The sequence below is a fragment of the Paroedura picta genome, chromosome 3 (genome assembly GCF_049243985.1).
Source record: "Paroedura picta isolate Pp20150507F chromosome 3, Ppicta_v3.0, whole genome shotgun sequence".
Taxonomy (NCBI): Eukaryota; Metazoa; Chordata; class Lepidosauria; order Squamata; family Gekkonidae; genus Paroedura; species Paroedura picta.
This window is the reverse complement of record NC_135371.1, coordinates 116567287-116587424: the sequence shown is the minus strand read 5'-3', so window position 1 is coordinate 116587424 and position 20138 is coordinate 116567287. Positions and strand designations below refer to the sequence as shown.

At 44.5% G+C, this 20138-nt stretch overlaps 2 protein-coding genes across 5 annotated transcripts; one reads left to right on the top strand and one right to left on the bottom strand.

The window, feature by feature from the left end:
• Positions 1 to 721: 721 nt before the first annotated feature.
• On the bottom strand, positions 722 to 11386 carry WDR83OS (WD repeat domain 83 opposite strand). Of its 2 annotated transcripts, none has more exons than XM_077327265.1 (4): positions 11251 to 11386; positions 7846 to 7951; positions 1593 to 1690; positions 722 to 970 (listed from the first exon to the last, which is right to left on the bottom strand). In XM_077327265.1, exons 1-4 carry the CDS (start codon positions 11298 to 11300, stop codon positions 904 to 906), a joined length of 321 nt encoding a protein of 106 aa, XP_077183380.1. In that variant the 5' UTR covers positions 11301 to 11386; the 3' UTR covers positions 722 to 903. The 2 variants fall into 2 exon arrangements, with proteins under 2 accessions (XP_077183380.1, XP_077183379.1); XM_077327264.1 differs by having other exon boundaries at positions 11152 to 11300.
• On the top strand, positions 11342 to 18432 carry WDR83 (WD repeat domain 83). 3 transcript variants are annotated; one of them, XM_077327261.1, is made up of 10 exons: positions 11342 to 11563; positions 12114 to 12384; positions 12888 to 13008; positions 14255 to 14360; positions 14985 to 15033; positions 15122 to 15248; positions 16235 to 16302; positions 16658 to 16766; positions 17095 to 17209; positions 18096 to 18432. In XM_077327261.1, the coding sequence occupies exons 2-10, from the start codon at positions 12282 to 12284 to the stop codon at positions 18249 to 18251; spliced, it is 954 nt and encodes a 317-aa protein (XP_077183376.1). In that variant the 5' UTR covers positions 11342 to 11563; positions 12114 to 12281; the 3' UTR covers positions 18252 to 18432. The 3 variants fall into 3 exon arrangements, with proteins under 3 accessions (XP_077183376.1, XP_077183377.1, XP_077183378.1); XM_077327262.1 differs by having other exon boundaries at positions 11468 to 11642; XM_077327263.1 differs by having other exon boundaries at positions 11543 to 11702.
• Positions 18433 to 20138: the final 1706 nt, after the last annotated feature.

Genomic DNA, 20138 nt, shown 5'->3' with positions numbered 1-20138 from the left:
CCGCTGATATTTGATCCTTCTGCTTTGTGTAAGGGAAACCATTTGAATTAATGAAGAGTATACTCGAAAACAGGCACAAGTGTCTGTCTTCTTGTACATAAAACTTGCATCACCTGGAAGCAATCTTGTTGTTCTTTTATAAGTACCCTGATAGTAAAAGAGATACATAAAAGGCAATTGATCTGTGCCATCTTGTGAGGGGTCATGATTCTCAGCTCCTATTGACCCGCTAGATCAGTAGAGGGTCTCCTGTATCAGGTAAATGCCAAGATAGTTTTCACAGGCAAGTCTTTTGTAGAGTTCCATGCTGCATGTTAGAAGCTGCCTGGTCACATGCTTCTTCAGCTGTCCGCTCAAGCATCCGGCTATAATGGGAAGTTGTCAGTCAGAGTGGAGATTCCCTACAATGTGAGTTTCCCAGCTCACTTGTGAGTTTTGTTTGTTTGTTTACTTTTATGCTATCTTTCCACAGAATTCAAAGTCCCCAAGGCAGCAAACATCAAAACACTTCAAACATTAAAAGGCATTTAAAACATGAACAGGAAGGATGGCTAACAGCTGGAGAGAGTTCTCTGGGTGCAGTCTCCCCCCCCCCTCTAAACTGAACAGCCAACTCTAGAAGTCTAGAGGAAGCAGAGAACGCTCCCTAGGTATTAGCTATGCTGAGAGCTAGCCTAGAGTTTGAGCAAAATGTGCTGTTGATACAACCGAGGCAACCTGGCACTGTACCCAAAGCATCTTTAATAACTATCGTGCTATAGACATCTAAACGCGCACTCCCAAATTATGCAACACTGCTTGTGCAAACGGATTTTGGATTGCCTGAGAAAAATGTCCTCTCCTTTCAATAAGGACTACATTCTGCTCTATAAGAGCAGACATCTGCAGAGAAAAGTTATCCTTTCACCAAGGAGGAGACATGGGCTGAGGGTTTTGCAGATAGGACATCACCACAGCAGAGATAGACAGCCTGGGGATGAGAAAGGGAAAGAGACAATTAGAGCACAGTCTTACCATTACTCTGTCACTAGCAAACAAGTGCTGATATCAACAGAATGAATGTTGAAATCATCTCAAAATGCATTTCAGCTTTAAAAAGCTATATAATAGGTTAGCCCCAAAACTTTCCTATACTACATGATATATATTGAACAGCCAATTCCTTGGCTTCCACTTTGGTCATCCTTCCCTTATGAAAGTGGCTTGTACTGCTGCCCTTAGGAGGCCACTGTGAGTAGGAGATAAAAGGTGCCACAGAAGGAGATAGACCCAATTGTTAAAGGGGGCATGGCTCAAATTGGTACAGCAGGAAATAGAAATAAACAGTAGAAATAAATATTCATTGCAGTGAGCATGTTGTTGCACAGAATTGGGCTTCCAGGCACACCCGCAGATGAAAGGTAGCAGTGTACCTCATATTTTACAGATGATTCAAAAATAAAATTTAGGGCTAACTGCCAAATTGACACTGCATTTTCACATTGGTTTCAACTCAGTTGGATATTTATGAAAGGTAACACCTCTACTTGGCAGTACTGATGAGAAATTTTATTCGGAATCAATACAATGGTGACAGAAATTAGTTAACTCACATGAAACTGCTCATCATCTGTTTCGTGTCTTCTGAGCTCCTTGAATTGGCAAAGCTGATAAATGAGCAATAGACAGCAATCCAGGCACACCACTTGAGCTGCAAAAACCATGGGGAAAAACACTGAGAAACCCTCAATGACATCACAAGAAGAACGGTTTTTTGTATTCAGCTTTTCACTACCTGAAGGAGTTTCAAAGCAGCTTACAATCACCTCCCCTTCCTTCCCCCACAACAGACAGCCTGTGAAATAGGTTGTGCTAAGAAGGCTCTGAGAGAACTGATTTGCCCAAGGTCGCCCAGCTGGCTACATGTGAAGGAGGCATGGGGAATAAAAGTTGGTTCTCCAGATTAGAGATTACCTACTACACCAAACTGGCTCTTAATGCTCCATTGTACCAAACACCAACCCATCTCCAATCTCCAATACAGGCATAAAACCATCAAAAACACTCAATCTTGTTTTTCTAGTGAAGACAGGAGCTGGCTTCAGTTTTAAAGAGGTATAATTTTACTTAAACTCAGTGGCCAGGTAAATGAAAAAACATACTTGGCTTCTAGAAAATGGTGTGTGCGCCATTAAGTCATTTCCGACTTACAGCAACAAACGTGAAACGTATTTAGAGTACACACTCATCTCTCTTAAATGATAAGATGAACACATGATCCATGGGCACTTCAAACCTCAGAGGTGTTCAATGTGTTCACAAACAGCAAAGGTGAAACTTACAGTGACTTGAAAACTTGAAAACTCAAAGAAAAAAAAAAGCATGCAACTGTATGTTTTTGTAATCTCACTTGTCAGAAAAACCAAAGACTAGAGAACCCAAACAGAGATATCAGGAATTCATTGGATGTACATTTAGTTAACCCACATAGGCAAATAGATCTCAATATATCTAATATTCAACATAACCACATCTGTGGCTACTTAAATCCAAAGACAGAGACCATGAACAATCAAGCCCTAAGTTTGTAGAACAATCTAAAAACTAAAGAAACCGAGTTTTTTTTAAAGCACCTAATAACAGAAACTTCAAATAATAATTGCTTGAAGAAACAACCACCCACTGTGGCCACTGCTGGGTAACCAGGACAGCATTGCTAGTTCAAGCCTTGGTTTCTGTCAGTACAAGGAAAGGGGAGGAGGCTGTTTGGCCTTTGAGGAAAGATTTATCAGGGGCAGGCCTGGCAGCAACCATTTGACAAATTGCTACCATGCAATTTGCATGAGTCATCCAGACCCAGCTGCTTGTTACTGTTCACCCCATTTAAACCCGAATAATGGTTAGTGTCTCAGACTAGGATGGGGGGGGGAGAAGCTGGTTTGAATCCCCACTCTGCAATAGAAGCCTGCTGTGTCACCTTGGCCTGTCACACACACTCAGCCACAGCTACATCACAGGACTGTTGTGAAGATACAATGGAAGGGAATGGTGTAAATGGTTTTTTGGGCCCATCAGCCTATTCTACCACTCAAGTACTCTGTGAAAAAAATTTTTTTGTGATATCTAGCTGGTATCATTCTACATGTAGTCTAAACCCATTACTGTGGTTCTATCCTCTGCTGCCAACAGGAACCTTTCCCTGCCCTCCTCCAAATAACAACCTTTCAAATACTTCAAGAGAGCAATCATGTCCCCTCTCAACTTTTCCAGGCTGAATATTCCCAAGTCTCTCAGCGTTTCCTCATAGGCTTTGGTCCCTAGGCTCCTGCTCATCCTTATCACGCTCCTCTGTACCCTCTCAATTTTGTCCACATCCTTTTTGAACCTCCAGAACTAATATTCCAGGTGGGATCTGAACAATGTGATATACTGCAGGATTATCTTGTGATTTTGATGTGCTGCCTCTTGATATAGCCCAAGACTGCATTTGTCTTCTTTACTGTTGCATCACACTGTCTGCTCATATTTCGCTTACAGTCCAAAAGTATCCCAAGATTTCATCCACACACTGTTACACAAAAGTATATATCCCCTTCAGTATGCATGCTTCTAATTTCTGTGACCCAGGTGTAGATACAGAATATCACCTTTTTTGGACACTTTTATATTAAACTGGATACAGCAGTTTTGTAGTGCCCTTAGCAGAATTTAATTCTCACCTCTATGGAAATGGGTACAATGGTAATTATTGCAGGCAAGCCTTACGAAAGGTTTTTTCCAGACACCATAATAATGTTTGAACATGGTGCTACTAGGAGCAGGCCATTTATTACCTTAGGTGTTTTTCAACAAGCAATAGAGGCTGCAATTCTAAAAGCCCTTTCCTGGAAGTAAGTCCCACAGAATAAAACTGGATTGACTTCTGCTTAGGAGTGCTACCTAGGAGTACAGTCCTATAGCCAGGATGCAAAATGCTTAGGATAGCAACTCATGTCAGCACAAGCCCCACAAAGGGGTGCTGGGAGGAAGAGGAGCAAGCAATGGTAATGAACCTGCTAAATGCATCAAAGAAATGTTCATGAGAAGAGGCTAAACAAAGGACCTGAAGTCTGAGACAGCCAATCTGCATGAGAAGACTTTCCTCAGTAATTGAGTCCGATGGTACAACATCTCAAATACATTTGGGATTCCTTCCTTGTAACTAGTTCTAAGGAGGACTTGAACCTGGGGTTCTAGCTGCAGGACTTATTCCTGGGATGTCACGCATGCTGAGTCTGTATCAGTCCACAACACTGTTTTCCCCCCTCTTTTCTGTTCCAGTATGGATGGATGGATTTTTTACATCAGAGCCAATGGAAGATTTCAAATACCCCATGGTGTGCTCTTTTTCTGTGTGCCCATTTGGCTATGGACTATAACATTTCAGTACAGAGAACAAATAAAACCTTAAATTTCAGGCCAGAACCCAAGTAAAGTGCCTAGTCACTTAGCTTGTCTAAACAATTCAACCTTGCAAATCTTCTGGTAACTTGAGAAATTTGGGCCCATTCCACAAGCCAGGGATCACTACAGAAAAATATCCTATAAAGCAGGCAACAGCATTTTTAATTTGTCACACAATGGCATTCTCAGCAAGCTTTGATTCACAAAATGGAGCTGCTGCAAGGGAGCTCATTAGGGGAGGCAGTCCTGAAGTTAAAGGCTTTTATGGCCTTGGGGTCAAACAGGTAATAACCAGCATGCTGAACTGAACGCAGAAGTCAAGAAACAGCCAGTGAAGAGTTCTCAAAGACAAAACAGATGAACTACTGCTGTACATCATTTTTTTAACCGTCTCATGTATAATACAGTGCAGTAATCCAGACACAAAGGTTATTGAGCAATGGATTAGCATGGCATGGCAAGACTGACAGTCGAAACAGAAACACAATTTGTATGCAAAATTAAGATAATTTAAAAAGCATGTTTTGATATCAAGGAGACCTCAAGTTTGTTCAGTGCTAATGCATGAACTAACATCTTCTAGGCTTTTAACTGAATTACGCAGAGACAACTGTATATCATAGAATGCTGAAAGCACAATATATGCTTACTCTGAAAAAAATCTGTATCCCAACCCCACAGAGACGTTAGACCTTTCCTTGGGAAGGTAAAGATCTTTCTGTGGGTGTTTGCCCCAAAGGCTCAGGGCAGTTTACATCAAACAGGAATAATACAAACACTCTGGAAAACACTCCAACCCTATTTAACATCTTTATGCGCCTTCTTGCCTGGAAGCGGTGACACGGTGGCTCAAGCAGAGTCATCTGAAGCTCAACCCTTCAAAGACGGAGGTCCTGTGGCTGGGCAGAAAAGGTCCAAGTGAGGAAGCACGCCTACAAAATCTGGATGGAGTGCAGCTAAAAGTGGCCCACGCCGCCAGGAACCTGGTAGTGATACTAGATGCCTCCCTCTCAATGGAGGCTCAGATCACTACGGTAGCATGGCTGGCATTTTACCACCTTCGCCAAGCCAAACAGTAACTGGTCCAGAACGCGGCTGCCAGGGTCCTCACGGCAACACCTTGAAGGCCCCACATCCGGCCCATCCTCCAGCAGCTGCGCTGGCTCCCGGTTGAATTCCGGATCAGGCTTAAGATGTTGGTTATCACCTTTAAGGCCATATGCGGTCTGGGCCCAGTATACCTGAGGGACCGCCTCTCCACCTACACTCCTCAAAGAGCCTTGAGCTACATCCAACCTCCTGGTGGTCCCTGGCCCCAAGGAAGCCCGCTTGACCTCAACTAGGGCCAGAGTTTTCTCCATTCTGGCCCCCACCTGGTGGTATGAGCTACCAGAGGAGATCAGGGCCCTGACAGACCTAAACAGTTCCACAGGGCCTGCAAAAGGGAGCTCCTCTGCCAAGCACTTGGTTGAGGTCGACCAAACCACCGCTTCCAGTTGGCCCCCAAGCTTCCCCCCCCTCACGACCAACACTAATCGGTTTAACCCACTGGGTCCAGTAAGAGTTGAGCTGAGGCTCTTGCAATTTCTATTTTATAATGTTATTGTTATGATCTTGATAAGTTATTATTGTTATAATGTTATTACTGTTACTGTTACCTGTTACCATATGTTAATTGTATCTTTTCCTGTTTTCTGTAAACAGCCCTGAGCCCTCGGGGAGGGCGGTATATAAATATTATGAATGAATGAATGAATGAATGAATGAATGAATGAATGAATGAATGAATGAATGAAGCGGAAAAAGACCAAGAATTGCCTTTAAAATATTACAAGATGAAAAAGGAGAGGAGGACAAGGAATACCAACCTTAAAGCTGTACTATCACGCAAACGGCACTTACATACATAGCGGATTGGATACGAGAGTCACAATTAAGAGAACTGATATTTGAAAAAGAGGCCTTAGGCAACAGTTTCCATGAAAGACTTTGGCCGACAGGAACGCAAAAACAAAAGACACCTTGGAACTCTTGGATTGACGGACTGTTAAAAATTTGGACAAAGTATGGTAGCAGACTATCTCCGACGCCATCTATATTAAAATCACCAACTGAAGCTCATTTCAGCAAAACACAACAAAAAAGATTGACTTGCCTACGATACAAAGAACTCTTAACAAAATTTGGCAAATTCAAAGAAAGGCAAGTTTTAGAGAAAGAAGGAGTGGAAATCCAATGGCTGGAATATAACCAACTCCTATCTAGGTTCAAAGCAGAATTCCAGCATCCATTAAATTTAGAGGCTCCAATACCAGAATTTGAAAACCTATTAATACAAGAAAAACCACACTTACAAGGACTAATATATAAACTCTTATTGAAATATGAAACTGAGATGGAACAGATAAAACCATGCATGATCAAATGGATGCAAAACTTAGAGACCCAAGTGACCTTAGAACAATGGGAACACATATGGACTAGAATTCCAAAGCTTACTAACAGTCAAATTCTCAGAGAAAACTGGTATAAAATATTTTATAGATGGTATGTAACACCAAAAGTGATTGCTACAATTGCAAAAAGTTGTGACAATAAGTGTTGGAAATGTGCAGATAAAGTAGGTTCTTTCTATCACATGTGGTGGAAATGTGAAAAAATATATAAGTACTGGGCTAAGGTTCATACAATAATGCAGAAAATGTGGGAGTTGAATTTTCCTATGAAGCCTGAATATATGCTATTAAGTTTACCACCGCAGTGCCTCTCAACACACACAAGAAGTTTATTGTTCTACGCAATGACGGCGGCAAGATTAGTGCTGGCTAGAAATGGAAAACGCATGAGCTACCGTCAATAGAAGACTGGCTGAGCAAATTGGCAGATCTCGCCAAGATGGCTAAATTGACATTAGTGGTTAATGGAAAATCAGAAGAAGCCTTTCAGGAACAATGGGGTCCTTATCTGAACTATCTAAAAAAGTAAATCAGATGGGAAAGGAGCGGGTTCTAATACGCTTAGATTCTAAACAATTGCTCACTAATGTTTATTATATGTATCTATGTTATTTCTATCTTTTTGGAAAAATAAAAAAATATATAAAATAAATAAATAAAAATGCCATACAAATTGAGATGGATTAGGTCCAATTAATTAATGAATTAATGCAGCTCAAAAAAGGTAAGGAGGGAAAGCTGTGGATATTGTGAATGGAAAAAGAGTAGCTAATCCACAAACTACTTACAAATTTCGCTAATCTGGGAGTGTTTATGACTAAACATCTGAAGCTCTGTAGAAATATACAATGCTATATCAAATGTATTACTTGCACAATAACAAGCAGCTGAAAGAACATTGTGCATGATTTGTGTGATCAATATTCTTGATGCCATGAGGTCAAAGGACTAACTGCCCACTACTTACTTTCAGCATCAAGCCACACATACTGAAAATCATTCCCAGCAGATTCATGTAGTCTGGTGTAGGATCTTCCAAGGTAGGGTTGTTCTCTGTAGATGGAGGTTTGTACCTATAAATTGAAGAAGTACCATTCAGAGAGAAAGAAAGCAGCATGTTATGCTTGGAAATAAAATATTAGCTATATCCACAGCAATATCAGGACTGGAGCAAGATTACAGATTTTACATGCCCCTGCTGCATATTTCATGCCATTCCAGGTCAATATTCCCAGTGTCTATGGGAGACACAGCAGTGACAACATCTCCAAGGTCACTCTCTCACACAATGTACTCTTCACTGCTCTTGAAACACTTTAAACATCTTCCTAATAAAAAAACCCTGTACCATTGCAACTTCATACTCAAAAGGGAAGTCATCTGCTTAAACCAGAAGAAGGCGGCCTTATTTTTAAAAGGGCAAAATAAGGCATTTGTAGGTTCAGTTCTTACAAGTCATTTTAAGCAGTTGTACAGCAAGCCAATGCCCCAGTACCGTGAAATCTGCACGTTTTTCTACAGATGTATAGGTAATTTTGATTTAAAAAGTACATATAATTGTGTTTTGAATGAGGCACATGCAGGCAAACCTATCAGAAGCCAGCTATCTTAGTAAAGTAATATGAAACAATACTACGGGCCTCTCTCTTTCCCCCAAGCATCCTTACAGAAATTGTACACAACCAAATGAAATTGATGCAGATGGAGAAGAACTAGCATACAAAGGAGTAAAAATCTATGTATGCATATCTTTTTTCCCCAATGCACCACATTGACCAGTTAGAAGTTTTCTGCATAGCCTTTTGAGGAAGAAAGATTTTTCATCCTTCTTTCGATAGTCAGTGTGGTGATATCAGTGGTTAGTGGGTTATACGAATATCTGGGAGACCGAAGTTAACATCCCCACTCTTCCATAGAAAGTTGCTGGGTGACCTTGGGCAAGTCATACACTCTCAACTTGAACTATTTCACAGAGTCATTGTAAGGGTAAATTGGAGAATGATGAAAGGCACTTTGAGACCCCACTGGGGGGAAAGGGGGTATAAATGAAATATAAAAATAAATCAGGCAAGGGATTAAGTCAATATAGCTGGCTAGTTAGTGCAACTTGCTTCTTTACCACAGAGCATACTAATGGTAAAGTCCATGTATGTTTCTACCACCCTGTTCAGTATCTCTCTTCAGTCTTTCCTAACAAATGACAGGACAATATACAAACAAACAATAGAAAAACACAGTTAATTACCCATCCATTCAATTATGCTTGGCTAGATAGAATATCAGTAAACCGCTCCGCGGGAGTGGTAAGAATAAAGGAGTACGGGCATTGTGGGAGGAGGAAGGTGTGGGGCAAGTCCGGGATAAAAACTCGAAGGGCCCATCTGGAGCCGCTTTGTGGCTCTCGACTGGCCTCTCCGAGTGTCAGTCCGGGGCCAAGGGGCCAATCGGGAGCCACACAGCGTGCAGCTTTCGATTGGCCCCTTGGCCCGTCCCTGACATCAGCGGGCCGACCAGGTGAGGCTTTGGAGTGGGGAAAGGAGCCGGGCTGCCATGTAACCGGGATCCTGGGGCAGGAGAGGGCCCTGGGAGAGGGCTTCACACCAGGGAAAGCAGCTGGGCTGCCAGTACAGTAATATACTATATAAGGGGAATATCCATCTCATCCACTCTGCTTCTCCCTCATGTACATTCAAGAAACAGATCAGGGCCGCAGCTAGCCGGAAGTGATGCACAGCTGCAGAAATCAATAAGGCCTTGACTTAATGTTGTCATCCAAATGGCTTTCACAGGATTTAACCTTAGACCTATAAATCACAATATCCAGCCAAGAAAGCAGCACTCTTGCTCAAACATCAATCCATCTTCTATCTCAAATTGCACAGACATGGGGGATGCTTGTACAACTGGGTGTGCATTTGCTGAGAAGAAATCCTGATATCTTTGCAGACGGCAGTGTGTCTAAAATTGTTCTAAATGCTCAAATTGCATAATTTTGTCACAAGAAGTCAGCTCCCCGAATGGACTGTAAAAGTACATACTTCCTTGTGTGCAACACAATGATGTAAACACTGCCACACCTATTTGCACCTGTGATGTAACGAGCAATACAACCTGCTTCTGGAATTTTGTAATGTTCCTGACAGTTGTTTAGCTACCCTGCATCCCTGGAACACTCAAATCGATTTGTACTTTTTAACTGGTTCAATTAATTACACCTTCCTCCTTCCAATCCAGGAAAAACCTAGCACTTTGTTAAGCCATTAGTATAATCTTCTTTAAACCGCCCGTGGCGCCACGGGCGCCATCTTCTTTAAACCGCCCGTGGCGCCACGGGCGCCACGGACTATATAATTCGGTAAGGGGTCTGGAGGTGGGATTAGTCCGTGATGAGGAAGGGTCCAAATTGGACCCTTCCTCATGACAGACAATCGGAGGGACCAATCGGCAGCCTCCGATTCCCAGCTCCAGCAACTGCGAGCCACGCGCAGCGCGGCTCGCAGTTCCTCGTGCGAAGCGCGGCTGCCGGGGGTTCCCTGCCTGGCGGGCTGTTGCGGCGAACCAGCCTGAAAGGAGCCCGGACCTCCGCCGCCGCCGCTGCCTGCCGCCGCGCCGCCGCCTGCCGTTCCCCCGCCGCCGCCGCCGCCGCCCGGCTCTCCCCGCCCCGCCGCTGCCGCCGAGGGGCCGGGCCCGCTGGCCAGCAGGGGCAGGAGCAGCGGCGGACAAGCGGCGGCCGAAGGGGACGCGCAGGCGGCCGGCAGGAGCAGCAGGAGGTGTTTGACCCTCGGACCAGCCTGCCAGAAGCTCGCCGCCGCCACTGAAGGAGCCGCAGACCAGCACGCCGAAGAACAATGTAAGGTCCTAGCGCCCGCTGCATTCCCCTGCAGCGGGCTTGATTACTAGTTTTTAATAAGACACAGACAAATGTGCAGATCTCCTTTCCAATCCTGAAGGGCACAGATCCCCTGACTGGCAACATCCTCCTGCAGCATCACCTGCACACACACTCCCCCCCCCCATAGCGGAGACTGGATATCGCGATTGCCCTTGACCTGAGACTAGAGTTCTGGAGTCCGCATTGCTCGTGAGGATAAGCCCCTCAGCCCTTTCCCCCGCTGCTTGTGCTCTAACCTCCCCACCACAGTTGCTGTTGCCAAGGGAAGCTGCTTCGGCCCATTTCTTCGCCCTTCGACTCCGTTGCCATAGCGACCTCATGCCCTCCCCGCCCCCTTTCCAGGGACTCCGTGCCCCTCAGCGCCCCCTTTCGTATCATTACACTCGTGCGACGCAGCACCGTCTCCTTCCGCGCTGCAGGGCTCGTGCCCCCGCGCCCGGGCGTTGCCTCAGGAACCCCCCGAGGCCGATCGTTGCTGACCTGAGCACGCGGTTCGGCCGCCGCGGGTCCGCCATGTTGTTGCTGGACATCGCAGCCCGTCCCAGGCGACTCCAGAAAGCCTCTCCAGCCGCTTCAACTTCCGCTTCCTTTCAGCGCGAGGGGGGGCAACAAATGCAGTGACACCCCGGCGCTCAGGAGGCTTCGTTCCGAACGATGACGTTTTACGCTGGAATAAACGTTCACCTTCCAAGCGCCCCGGGGGCCTGTTCTGTCTTACTTCCTCGTCCATACTGGTCCAGATAACTTCGGAACGGTCTTTTGGGCGAAATAGCAGCGGGGAGCGGAGAACAAGGTGAACTCAAGGCAGCGCGCCTGGCAGCTGCACGCCCTCAGGCGCCAATTAGGATGCTCTTGTGTTTTCCTCGCTTGTGGTAAAGATCCCGTTTGCAGCAAATATGAAAGATTTAAGAAGGGATAGTAAGAGGATTGAAGTAAGCTTGCATTTAGAGTAGTTCTCTATTCAATGGGACTTGAGTCTGTTGAGAAATCTCTGTAAAAAGGCCGTAAAATTGGCTTCACCTGGCTATAGATTGGGAGATTTAAAGAAAGTTGGGGCACAGAAAAAGTTCTCAAGGAATTCTCGAAAAATCTAAGAAAGACTGGATATGTACAAGTGGTTTCTGCTATAAAACGTTGTTAACTAATTTGGAGTAGAATGGTGGAAAAAGGATCTAGACAACTGACCAAAATATAACACAACATGAAGTAGTTCTAGTTTTACTTTTCAGAGATGTGTTGTCTTTAGTTCGATTCACCATTATAAGGAAAACTGTAGCTTGGTTGGGGTTTAGAGCTATGAGGATTTATTTCTATCCCTGTGTTATGTGTTATTTTGTGATAAGGTGGCGTTCCAAGATGAAAAATCTTCCGGATGCAAGACGTTCCTAAGCCTTTGAGCCAATCTTGGATATTCCTGGGACATGAAACTTTACAGTGGATATTGCTGTGTTGTCAAGTGTATGAGAGCATCATTCACAGCATATGTATGAAGCAAGTTACTTTTCTTCATAATGGCTTTTCCAGAGCCAAAGCCAAAGAAACCTGAGCTGCCTAAGAAACTGCTGGGCACATTGCATTGTAAACAGGGAGCTGTCAGAGCTGTAAGGTTCAATGGTGAGTGCATCCTCAATCCTGCACAGTGAACATAATTATTAAGGCTGAAGAGGCTAGGAAAGGGAGTCCTTGTTTTATGTTCTACAAGGAAATTGGGATCTATTGTGTGATGTGATCCCAGTTATTTTTAGTGTTTTGTTAGATCAAGAAAGCCATTGCAACGGGTGTGGGAGGTGTTGAGGAAATGTTTTTCACTGCATAGGTGCTGTCTGTGTAACTCAAATGGATAATATTACAGGCTGGAGCATGATTTGTGTTGTTCTTAGTAATAACAGTAGTGGGAGCACAGCTTGGGGGGATTTAGTCTAGTAGCACAGAAATCAGCCAGTAGAAGGGAGATTTGGCTTGGGCCTAGTTTATTTTACTAAGTGATGTAACATTTGTTTTGCTTTGCTTGTCTAAGTTAAGCAAGAAAACTGGTTTTGAATTTAATTTGTGCTCAGTTACTTGAGACAATGATAGTGTAATGATTTTTAACCTCTCTTCTTTTCTCCTTCCCAAAGTGGATGGGAATTACTGTCTCACTTGTGGCAGTGACAAGTCACTCAAGCTCTGGAACCCCCAGAAAGGGACTCTGCTCAAGACATACAGTGGCCATGGCTATGAAGTGCTGGATGCAGCAGGGTAAGAATTGTGGGAGAGGGATCAACTTCTGTTATTAAAGGAGAGGATGTTTGCTATGGAACCCCCTTCAGAAAAATTGAGATGTAGTCAAACAATCCCCATATTTAGGCTAGGACTTTTGTGCTTTATCCATATTTTTGAGAAGACAGACCTGTGTATAAATGTTGCACAGTTATAAAGCTGAAATCTCTGATCTGTGTGTATGGGGCAAATTAAGCAATGTACATTAACAGACTTGGATCCCGCTTAGAATTTCATGCCCACAAAGTAGGTAGTGGGGTTGTGTGTGGTGGTCGGACACCGCCGCACACAACCCTAGTAGGTTGGATGCCTACATTCACTTGTCTCCCAAGAGCAGCATTTTTAGGGTTCTTTTGTTCTGATTCAGGAGGAAGTAATCTGCAAAAAATTGCACCTCTCTTTGTACTTGCAGAAATTATAGGCAGGATCCAATCTGTATTCTTATTTTGAAAAACATGTTATTTTCCTTCTATTTATCAGGTGAGGCAGACAGCTGTGAAAGTGGGTGAGACTATTGTAAGGCAAGGCTTGTCATTAGTTGCCCTGATTCATACCAGGGGGGTTTCTACTGGGGGAATAGGAGGATTAAGAAGCAGCTGGGCTTTTCTTAGTCCCCGTGTACCTAATCTCACCTTCCCAATATTTCTTAGGAGCAAGGGCTCTGTCTTCCGCAGAAGTGATGAGCTTTTTTTCACCACCTTCCTGTGGCAGCCATTTTGGGATGGTGCACTGCACCCCTTCTCAAAATCCCAAACATGCCTGTGGGTACAAAGACTTTGGGACCACTGACCCAATGATATCCACTGATCACCGAATAAGAAAATCCTGTTTTGCTGTGAAGACTAATAAACTAATTGTAACAAGCTTTGTTGGGTTGAGTCTGTCTCATCAGATAAAGTAGAGTGAACTTTTGCTATGCAAGATTCACCAAAAGAAAATAAAAAATGTGAACGTTGTGCTAAAATGCCTGGCTTCTGATATAACCATTCCCTGGAGGCCATATACACATGCAAATCTATTTTTCCTATTTTTATGACCTTAAACATAATGGAATCTAAGAGACTCTGTCAGAATTCTGCACCTACTGCTGAATTCTGTGCTCTCTCAGTTCACTTGAGAGCCCTAGGACTTAACATCCCTTGAATTGGAGTAGGAGATGTGATAGCCCAAGAAATGCCATTTCTGTTGCTGCTGTTATCCCTTCTCTATTTCTCTACTCCCATAGGTCATTTGACAACAGCCAGCTTTGTTCATGCGGATCAGACAAGACCGTTGTACTTTGGGATGTGGCTACAGGGCAAGTGATTCGGAAGTTCCGTGGCCATGCAGGGGTAAGACATGTTCTGTCCTTTTGGGTTTTCAGGGAAAGGTCTCCACTCTTCTGCTTAAAGAAGTGACTTCCTCCGGATTTGCCATGAGGGTTAATAGCTCTATGCTCTGTCTTATTAGATTGGGCTGTGTCAATGGTTTTGTTTCTTTTAAAAGTCATAGCCATGCGAAGCACATGACAGTGCTTGTCCATTACAATAGGAGACATGCATCTGGAGGAGATGGAGAGTCTTGAGGACAATTTAAACTTTTTGTGGGATTGCCAGGCTATTTGAACTCTGAGAGACTTGGACAGTGAAACTGAGCATGTAGGTGCTATCTGTGACTATCTCCCCCACAAAAAAGATATTGGTTGCTTTTCTGGCGCTACCACTTGCTGTCTGCCCTTGAGGGTGAAATAAAAGTTATTTTGTGTTGTCAACAAGAGTAGTTTGTATTGTGGAATGGTAGTAGTGCTGGAGGCTAGAGCTCTGTGGGAATAACACAAGTATGAATGGTTGATCAGTGAGGAGGAAAGAAATGAAAGAACATACTCAAAAATGGAGTATGATTCACAGAATAAGAACATTTGTATGCAGCCTTTGGGAAAGCGCTTGTCCCTAATCTCTTCCTGTGTTCTTGGGCAGAAGGTAAACTGTATCCAGTTCAACGAAGAGGCTACTGTGATCTTGTCAGGTAAGGAATGCTTCTTTTCTTGCCACTTGTTTCTAGTTCATTGGTTTTCTGGTTTTACCCAGTTGGGTTTTTTGTTTGTGTCTTGCAGGATCTATTGACTCCAGTGTCCGCTGCTGGGACTGTCGTTCACGCAGACCAGATTCTGTCCAGATACTCGACGAGGCCAAAGATGGCATCTCCAGTCTGAAAGTGTCAGATCATGAAATCCTGACAGGGTAAGGAGAAGTAAGGTGGAAGAGCTAGGAGCACTTGGGGAAGGGGAGAATGACCCATATGACCACAGTTGGAATACAACATTCAAAACATTGTCTTTTAATATTAAACGTAGCATGTACAGATTTGAGAATTTTGGCTTAATTTTTACTACTAAATGCTCAGTTTCTACTAAATGCTCAGAAATTAGAGGATGTGAATGCACATCAGTGACCGTTTTCCAAGTATTTGCTGCTCTATTTTTTGTTACATTCCATTCCAAGAGAAACTTGCTTTTAATTTTTTGTTCATGTAATAAACCTTTAAAAAACTTTTTAAAACCACAACCTCTTTTAAACACAAGGTTTGATCCAATCCACCATCTGCCCAGCAGCTGCATGACTAGACTAATTCCCCCTCTGCCCACTGTCTATCAGCAAAGCCGTCTTCCAGTCGTCTGTCAGCCCAGCTTCAGAAACTAGCAGAAGATGCATATTGCTCCTGAGAAGAATCATTTGAATTGCAGTTTTAGATGATCAGGGCATATTTTCATTCAGCATGTGCTACTGGTCCCTTCTCTTAGCCCCTATCAAGGCCTTTCCCCTTAAACAGCCCAAAATGTTCACAAATAACTATTCTTTTTCTCCAAATATACTAGCTCCCTGTAGACTTTTTGCAAAATTTACAATTTATATGCACTTGTACAAAGAAGAGCTTTTTATACCCTGTTTTTCACTACCCAAAGGAGTCCCAAAGTGGTGTACAAACACCTTTCTCTACCTTTCCCCATAACAGACACCTTGTGAGAACAGCTCTAAGGAAACTGACTGGCCTAAAGTCACCCAGCTGCATGTGGAGGAGGAGTGGGGAATCAAACCCGGTTCTCCAGATTAAACTCAAAGCATATGGCCCTTTTCCTATTTAGGGTTTGTAATTTTAGAATTAGAGGGCTTACAGTACACCATTTACTACTATGGTTGATTAGCAATGCCTCTCTTTCCTGTCTCAGTTCTGTAGATGGACGTGTCCGGCGTTATGACTTGCGTGCTGGGGAGCTCTGCTCGGACTATATTGGAAGTGAGTGTGTCAAATTCCATCTGTAAATTTGGGGCCTCTTGTTACGTGACTGTGACTCTCCCTGTTTTTGAGGGGACCCTGGCCATTTCTTTTCAATAGACTTGGTGCCACTTTGGCATGAAGGGTTGTTGTGAAGCCATGTCCTCTTTTTATTGCAGGCGGTGGCAGGACAGAATGCAGTTTACTTGATCCCTGCAAGCCGCTATCCCAGTCTGTCTTCCTTTGAAATTATCAGCATTGGGGAAAAAACTATCACAGTCCTAGGAGCACATTATGAAGATTTTACTTGTCCTCTTGTCTCTCCCTGCCCACTCTTGAAAGGATGGAACCCAGCACTGCTATCTTATCATTATAGGTCCCATCACTTGCGTGTGTTTCAGCAAAGATGGACAATGTACATTAGCTGCTAGTCTGGACTCCACGCTACGCTTGCTGGACAAGGATACAGGCGAGATGCTGGGAGAGTAAGTAATAAATGCAGCAGCCCTGCTCTTATTAGAGCAGGATATATTATCATATCAACCCAGTGCTGAAAGATGTGCACAGCTTATCCATTTCTTTCTTCCAAGCTGCCTCAGGCAGGTTTCTCAAGAGGTGGTATAATTTCTTTTAAAAAATAAACCAGTAATAAATGTTATGACTCTAGTCTAATGTTGTTCCCCGTGTATCTCGACTCAAGAGAACCACAATTGTACCAGGTGGCTAGCAAGGAGACCCTGGCTGTCCTGTATCTCAGAAATGTTCTTTTAATTCTCATCTGAAATCTCCCCCCCCCCCCCCCGATACCTCTAGATACACAGGCCACAAGAACATAGCCTACAAGATGGACTGCTGCCTGAACGAAAGAGATACGCATATTGGGAGCTGCTCTGAGGATGGCAAAGTGTACTTCTGGGACCTTGTTGAGGTGAGCGTAACTGCCCAGGGACATCATGGGCATTCATCACACACACCCCTGATTTCTCTCCGCCTCATACCAAGCAGACCTATAGATATTGTGGTGTGCTCTGGAACCTGTAGAGAATGAATTCCCCTCAGGTAGACCGGGTAATAGTTAACCCTAGAAAAAGAAACTGACAATGTCTGCCCCTATCCTACTCATTATTCATGGTTTGTGGGAGCTGACACATTTCTACTCCTTAGCCAGACTGGGGGAAGGAATAGTAAGTGGTTGGTCTTGACAGGACTGCTAACAACATAAGCAGGTTAGGAGCAGAGTTGGTGCAGAATGTTTTTAATCCTAGGAGTTGCCAGTCTTCTATCTGTTGAGGGTATAAAGCACTTTATGGTGGGTAAAGCCATGCCAAGTGCACAGTTTTGATCCATGCAGGGCAAACAACATCTGCTTGGCTCTCTTCCTCCTGTAAAACTATAGGGGGAAGAAAGAGGTGTTAGAGTTGTGTGTCCTGGCTCCGTTTTTTGCCATGTTGAGGTGGTGGCTTTAAAGCCACTGTAGATTAAGATGACCACTCTACAAAATCCCTCAATTTTTACTAACTTCCTATGAGTTAATGAGACGCCTTGGTCTGAATGATTGAGAGTCAAGGCCCTTGAAAGGCAAAGCCCTCTCAGGGTGGGCCCCACTTTGAGCCTCTTGCAACATTAACCAGTGATGTTATCTTCTTGTGTGCAAGCAGCAACTGCAGTGTCGATGGGACTCTCAATTTGAGTCTGTGAGAAAGGCGGACTATAACTGAGGTGACTTCTCCAGGTCTGGTGGTGCGGGTCCTGGGGCATGTATTGCCTTTGGAATTCTTGCCTTCCTAATGTCTGCAACTGTTTTCTCTTCATAGGGATCCCTGACTACGACCTTACCCGTGAGCAACAGTGCAGTCCAGTCTCTGTCCTTCCACCCAGCTGAGGCTTGCTTGCTTACTGCAGCTGAGGGCCTCGTTCAGCTTTGGAGGGAGGACTCGTACGTGGCAGAGGAGGAAGGGCCACCTGCTTGATCTTCATTGCTGGATAGCTGGAACACAGAACTCCAGATGCAGGGGGAAAGGGCTGTGGCATCAGACTAGTGCCACTGCCACGCTAGACATCATATCTTCAACAGGGATAGCCCTTCAATGCTTTTTAGAGTTTTAAGAAACGAGGCCAATACTAATAAAAAATCAAACTGTTTAAGAGTCAGCAAGGAGTTTTCCAGTTTTCCACATGAGGTACTGTGGAGACAACAGGGATGTCTCCTGTTAATATGTAATTGTGTATTTTCCTTTGTACCATTACAAAAATACATGGAGGTGTTCTTCCCTCATCCAGGCTCTTCTCCCAAATGAGCTGTTATTCATTGCAGGGGCCGATTCCACAGACACCAAAAATTTTGCAGCAGCACCTTTTCAGCTGCCCGGAAATATCCTGACTCCACACTAAAATCAGGCTCCTCAGGCACAGATCCGGCAAGAATGCCGTCATCAGCGACCATCGCACAGTTTTTTGGAGTTGGGCAAACCGTGAATTCTCTCCCCTACTGGGGTGGCAATTTGCAGCAATCCAATGTGTCTGGCCAGCATTCAGAGTGGCTTTCCACCTCTTTCTCCACCTTCTCCAACTCTCTTATCTTCCTTCCTTTCTGCCTCTTTTTTTTTTTACTAGAACCAACGATTGCTTTTGAAAATTAATTTAAAAAGCAGTCTCTTTTGCGGACCTGCCCAAACAGTGACATCTATTTGGGACCCCTCCAATCTCCCCTAAGGAGCATCCTGCCATTTAAGCACTCTCCCTCTTATCCCAGTCATGGCGAGGCACTGGACCCAGCAAATGGTCGACCACATCAAATGCAGCTGACAGATCTAAAAGAACAAGAATACCCGACCCACCACAATCCAGCTGGTGCCGGATATCACCCGTTAGGGCAGTGGTTCTCAACTTTCCTAATGCCGCGACCCTTTAATACAGTTCCTCATGCTGTGGTGACCCCTAACCATAACATTATGCAAGTGTTCTTTCACAGAAATTAAACCGAAACGGACCAAAGTTGTGAAGATCCATTGTTCATGATTGGATATAAATTGGTTTTTTCCCCCGGGGTTTCTCAGTTCAGCTCTGCTTTTGTCCCGCCGAGCTGTGCCGCCACCTGGAGCACCTGGCAGGAGACTGCACTGCGCTGGAGCTACTGCTGCAGTGGCTGGCGGCCGAGCACGGGCGCCTGCAGGAGGAGCGGCAACAGTGGCAGCACCCCCCCCGCCAAGCTGTTCACTCTGCCGCAACGCCTGTGAAAGGGTCGTTCAACCCCGAAAGGGCCTGACCCCCAGGTTGAGAACCACTGCATTAGGGCGACCACCGCAGTCTCCACCCCATGGCCAGGATGGAAGTCAGACTGGTATGGGTCTAGGGCCGAAGCTTCCTCCAAGAATGCCAGAAGCTGGTCCGCCATGGCTCCTCTTCCTATCCCATGCCTGGCTCATAACCACCCTGCTCTTCTTCCACCTCCTGCTCTTCTTGAGCCTGCTGTTGTCTTGCTTGAGTGGCTGTAGCTGAAATGGGAAAGAGAAACATGCAAGGAAAAAGGGGTATGTGGGTGTGTGGAATGATAACCATAGCAGTTAGAGTTGCATGAATTTATCACTATGATGCTTTATGCCTGTAGAAGCACATATTTGGACATGGTGGTGAGATGTGCTTTGACTTGGTCCCCCATTCATTCTTCTCCCCTTCTGTGAATTTCCTTCAGTCCCCTTTCCCACCACTCCAAAATGCTGACAGGAATGGATCTCTACAATGTGTGCACTTGTTCATGGCCTATCTCTCCCTGCATTTAATGCTACAGCACTGGGTAGACAGAAGGGAAATGGGGATAGGTCTGCAATGAAACATCTGGAGGACACAGTCCTATGAGG

Excerpts from the sequence above, each read along its gene's own strand:
- WDR83OS (XM_077327264.1), bottom strand. The coding sequence starts at position 11,300 with ATGTCCAGCAACAACATGGCGGACCCGCGGCGGCCGAACCGCGTGCTC. Across the intron at positions 7,952-11,151 it reads CGGTGCTGCGTCGCACGAGT|GTACAAACCTCCATCTACAG; the intron begins GTAATGATACGA and ends TTCAATTTATAG. Across the intron at positions 1,691-7,845 it reads TGTGTGGCTTGATGCTGAAA|CTCAAGTGGTGTGCCTGGAT; the intron begins GTAAGTAGTGGG and ends TGGTTTTTGCAG.
- WDR83 (XM_077327261.1), top strand. The coding sequence starts at position 12,282 with ATGGCTTTTCCAGAGCCAAAGCCAAAGAAACCTGAGCTGCCTAAGAAA. Across the intron at positions 14,361-14,984 it reads AGTTCCGTGGCCATGCAGGG|AAGGTAAACTGTATCCAGTT; the intron begins GTAAGACATGTT and ends GTTCTTGGGCAG. Across the intron at positions 16,303-16,657 it reads CTGCTCGGACTATATTGGAA|GTCCCATCACTTGCGTGTGT; the intron begins GTGAGTGTGTCA and ends TTATCATTATAG.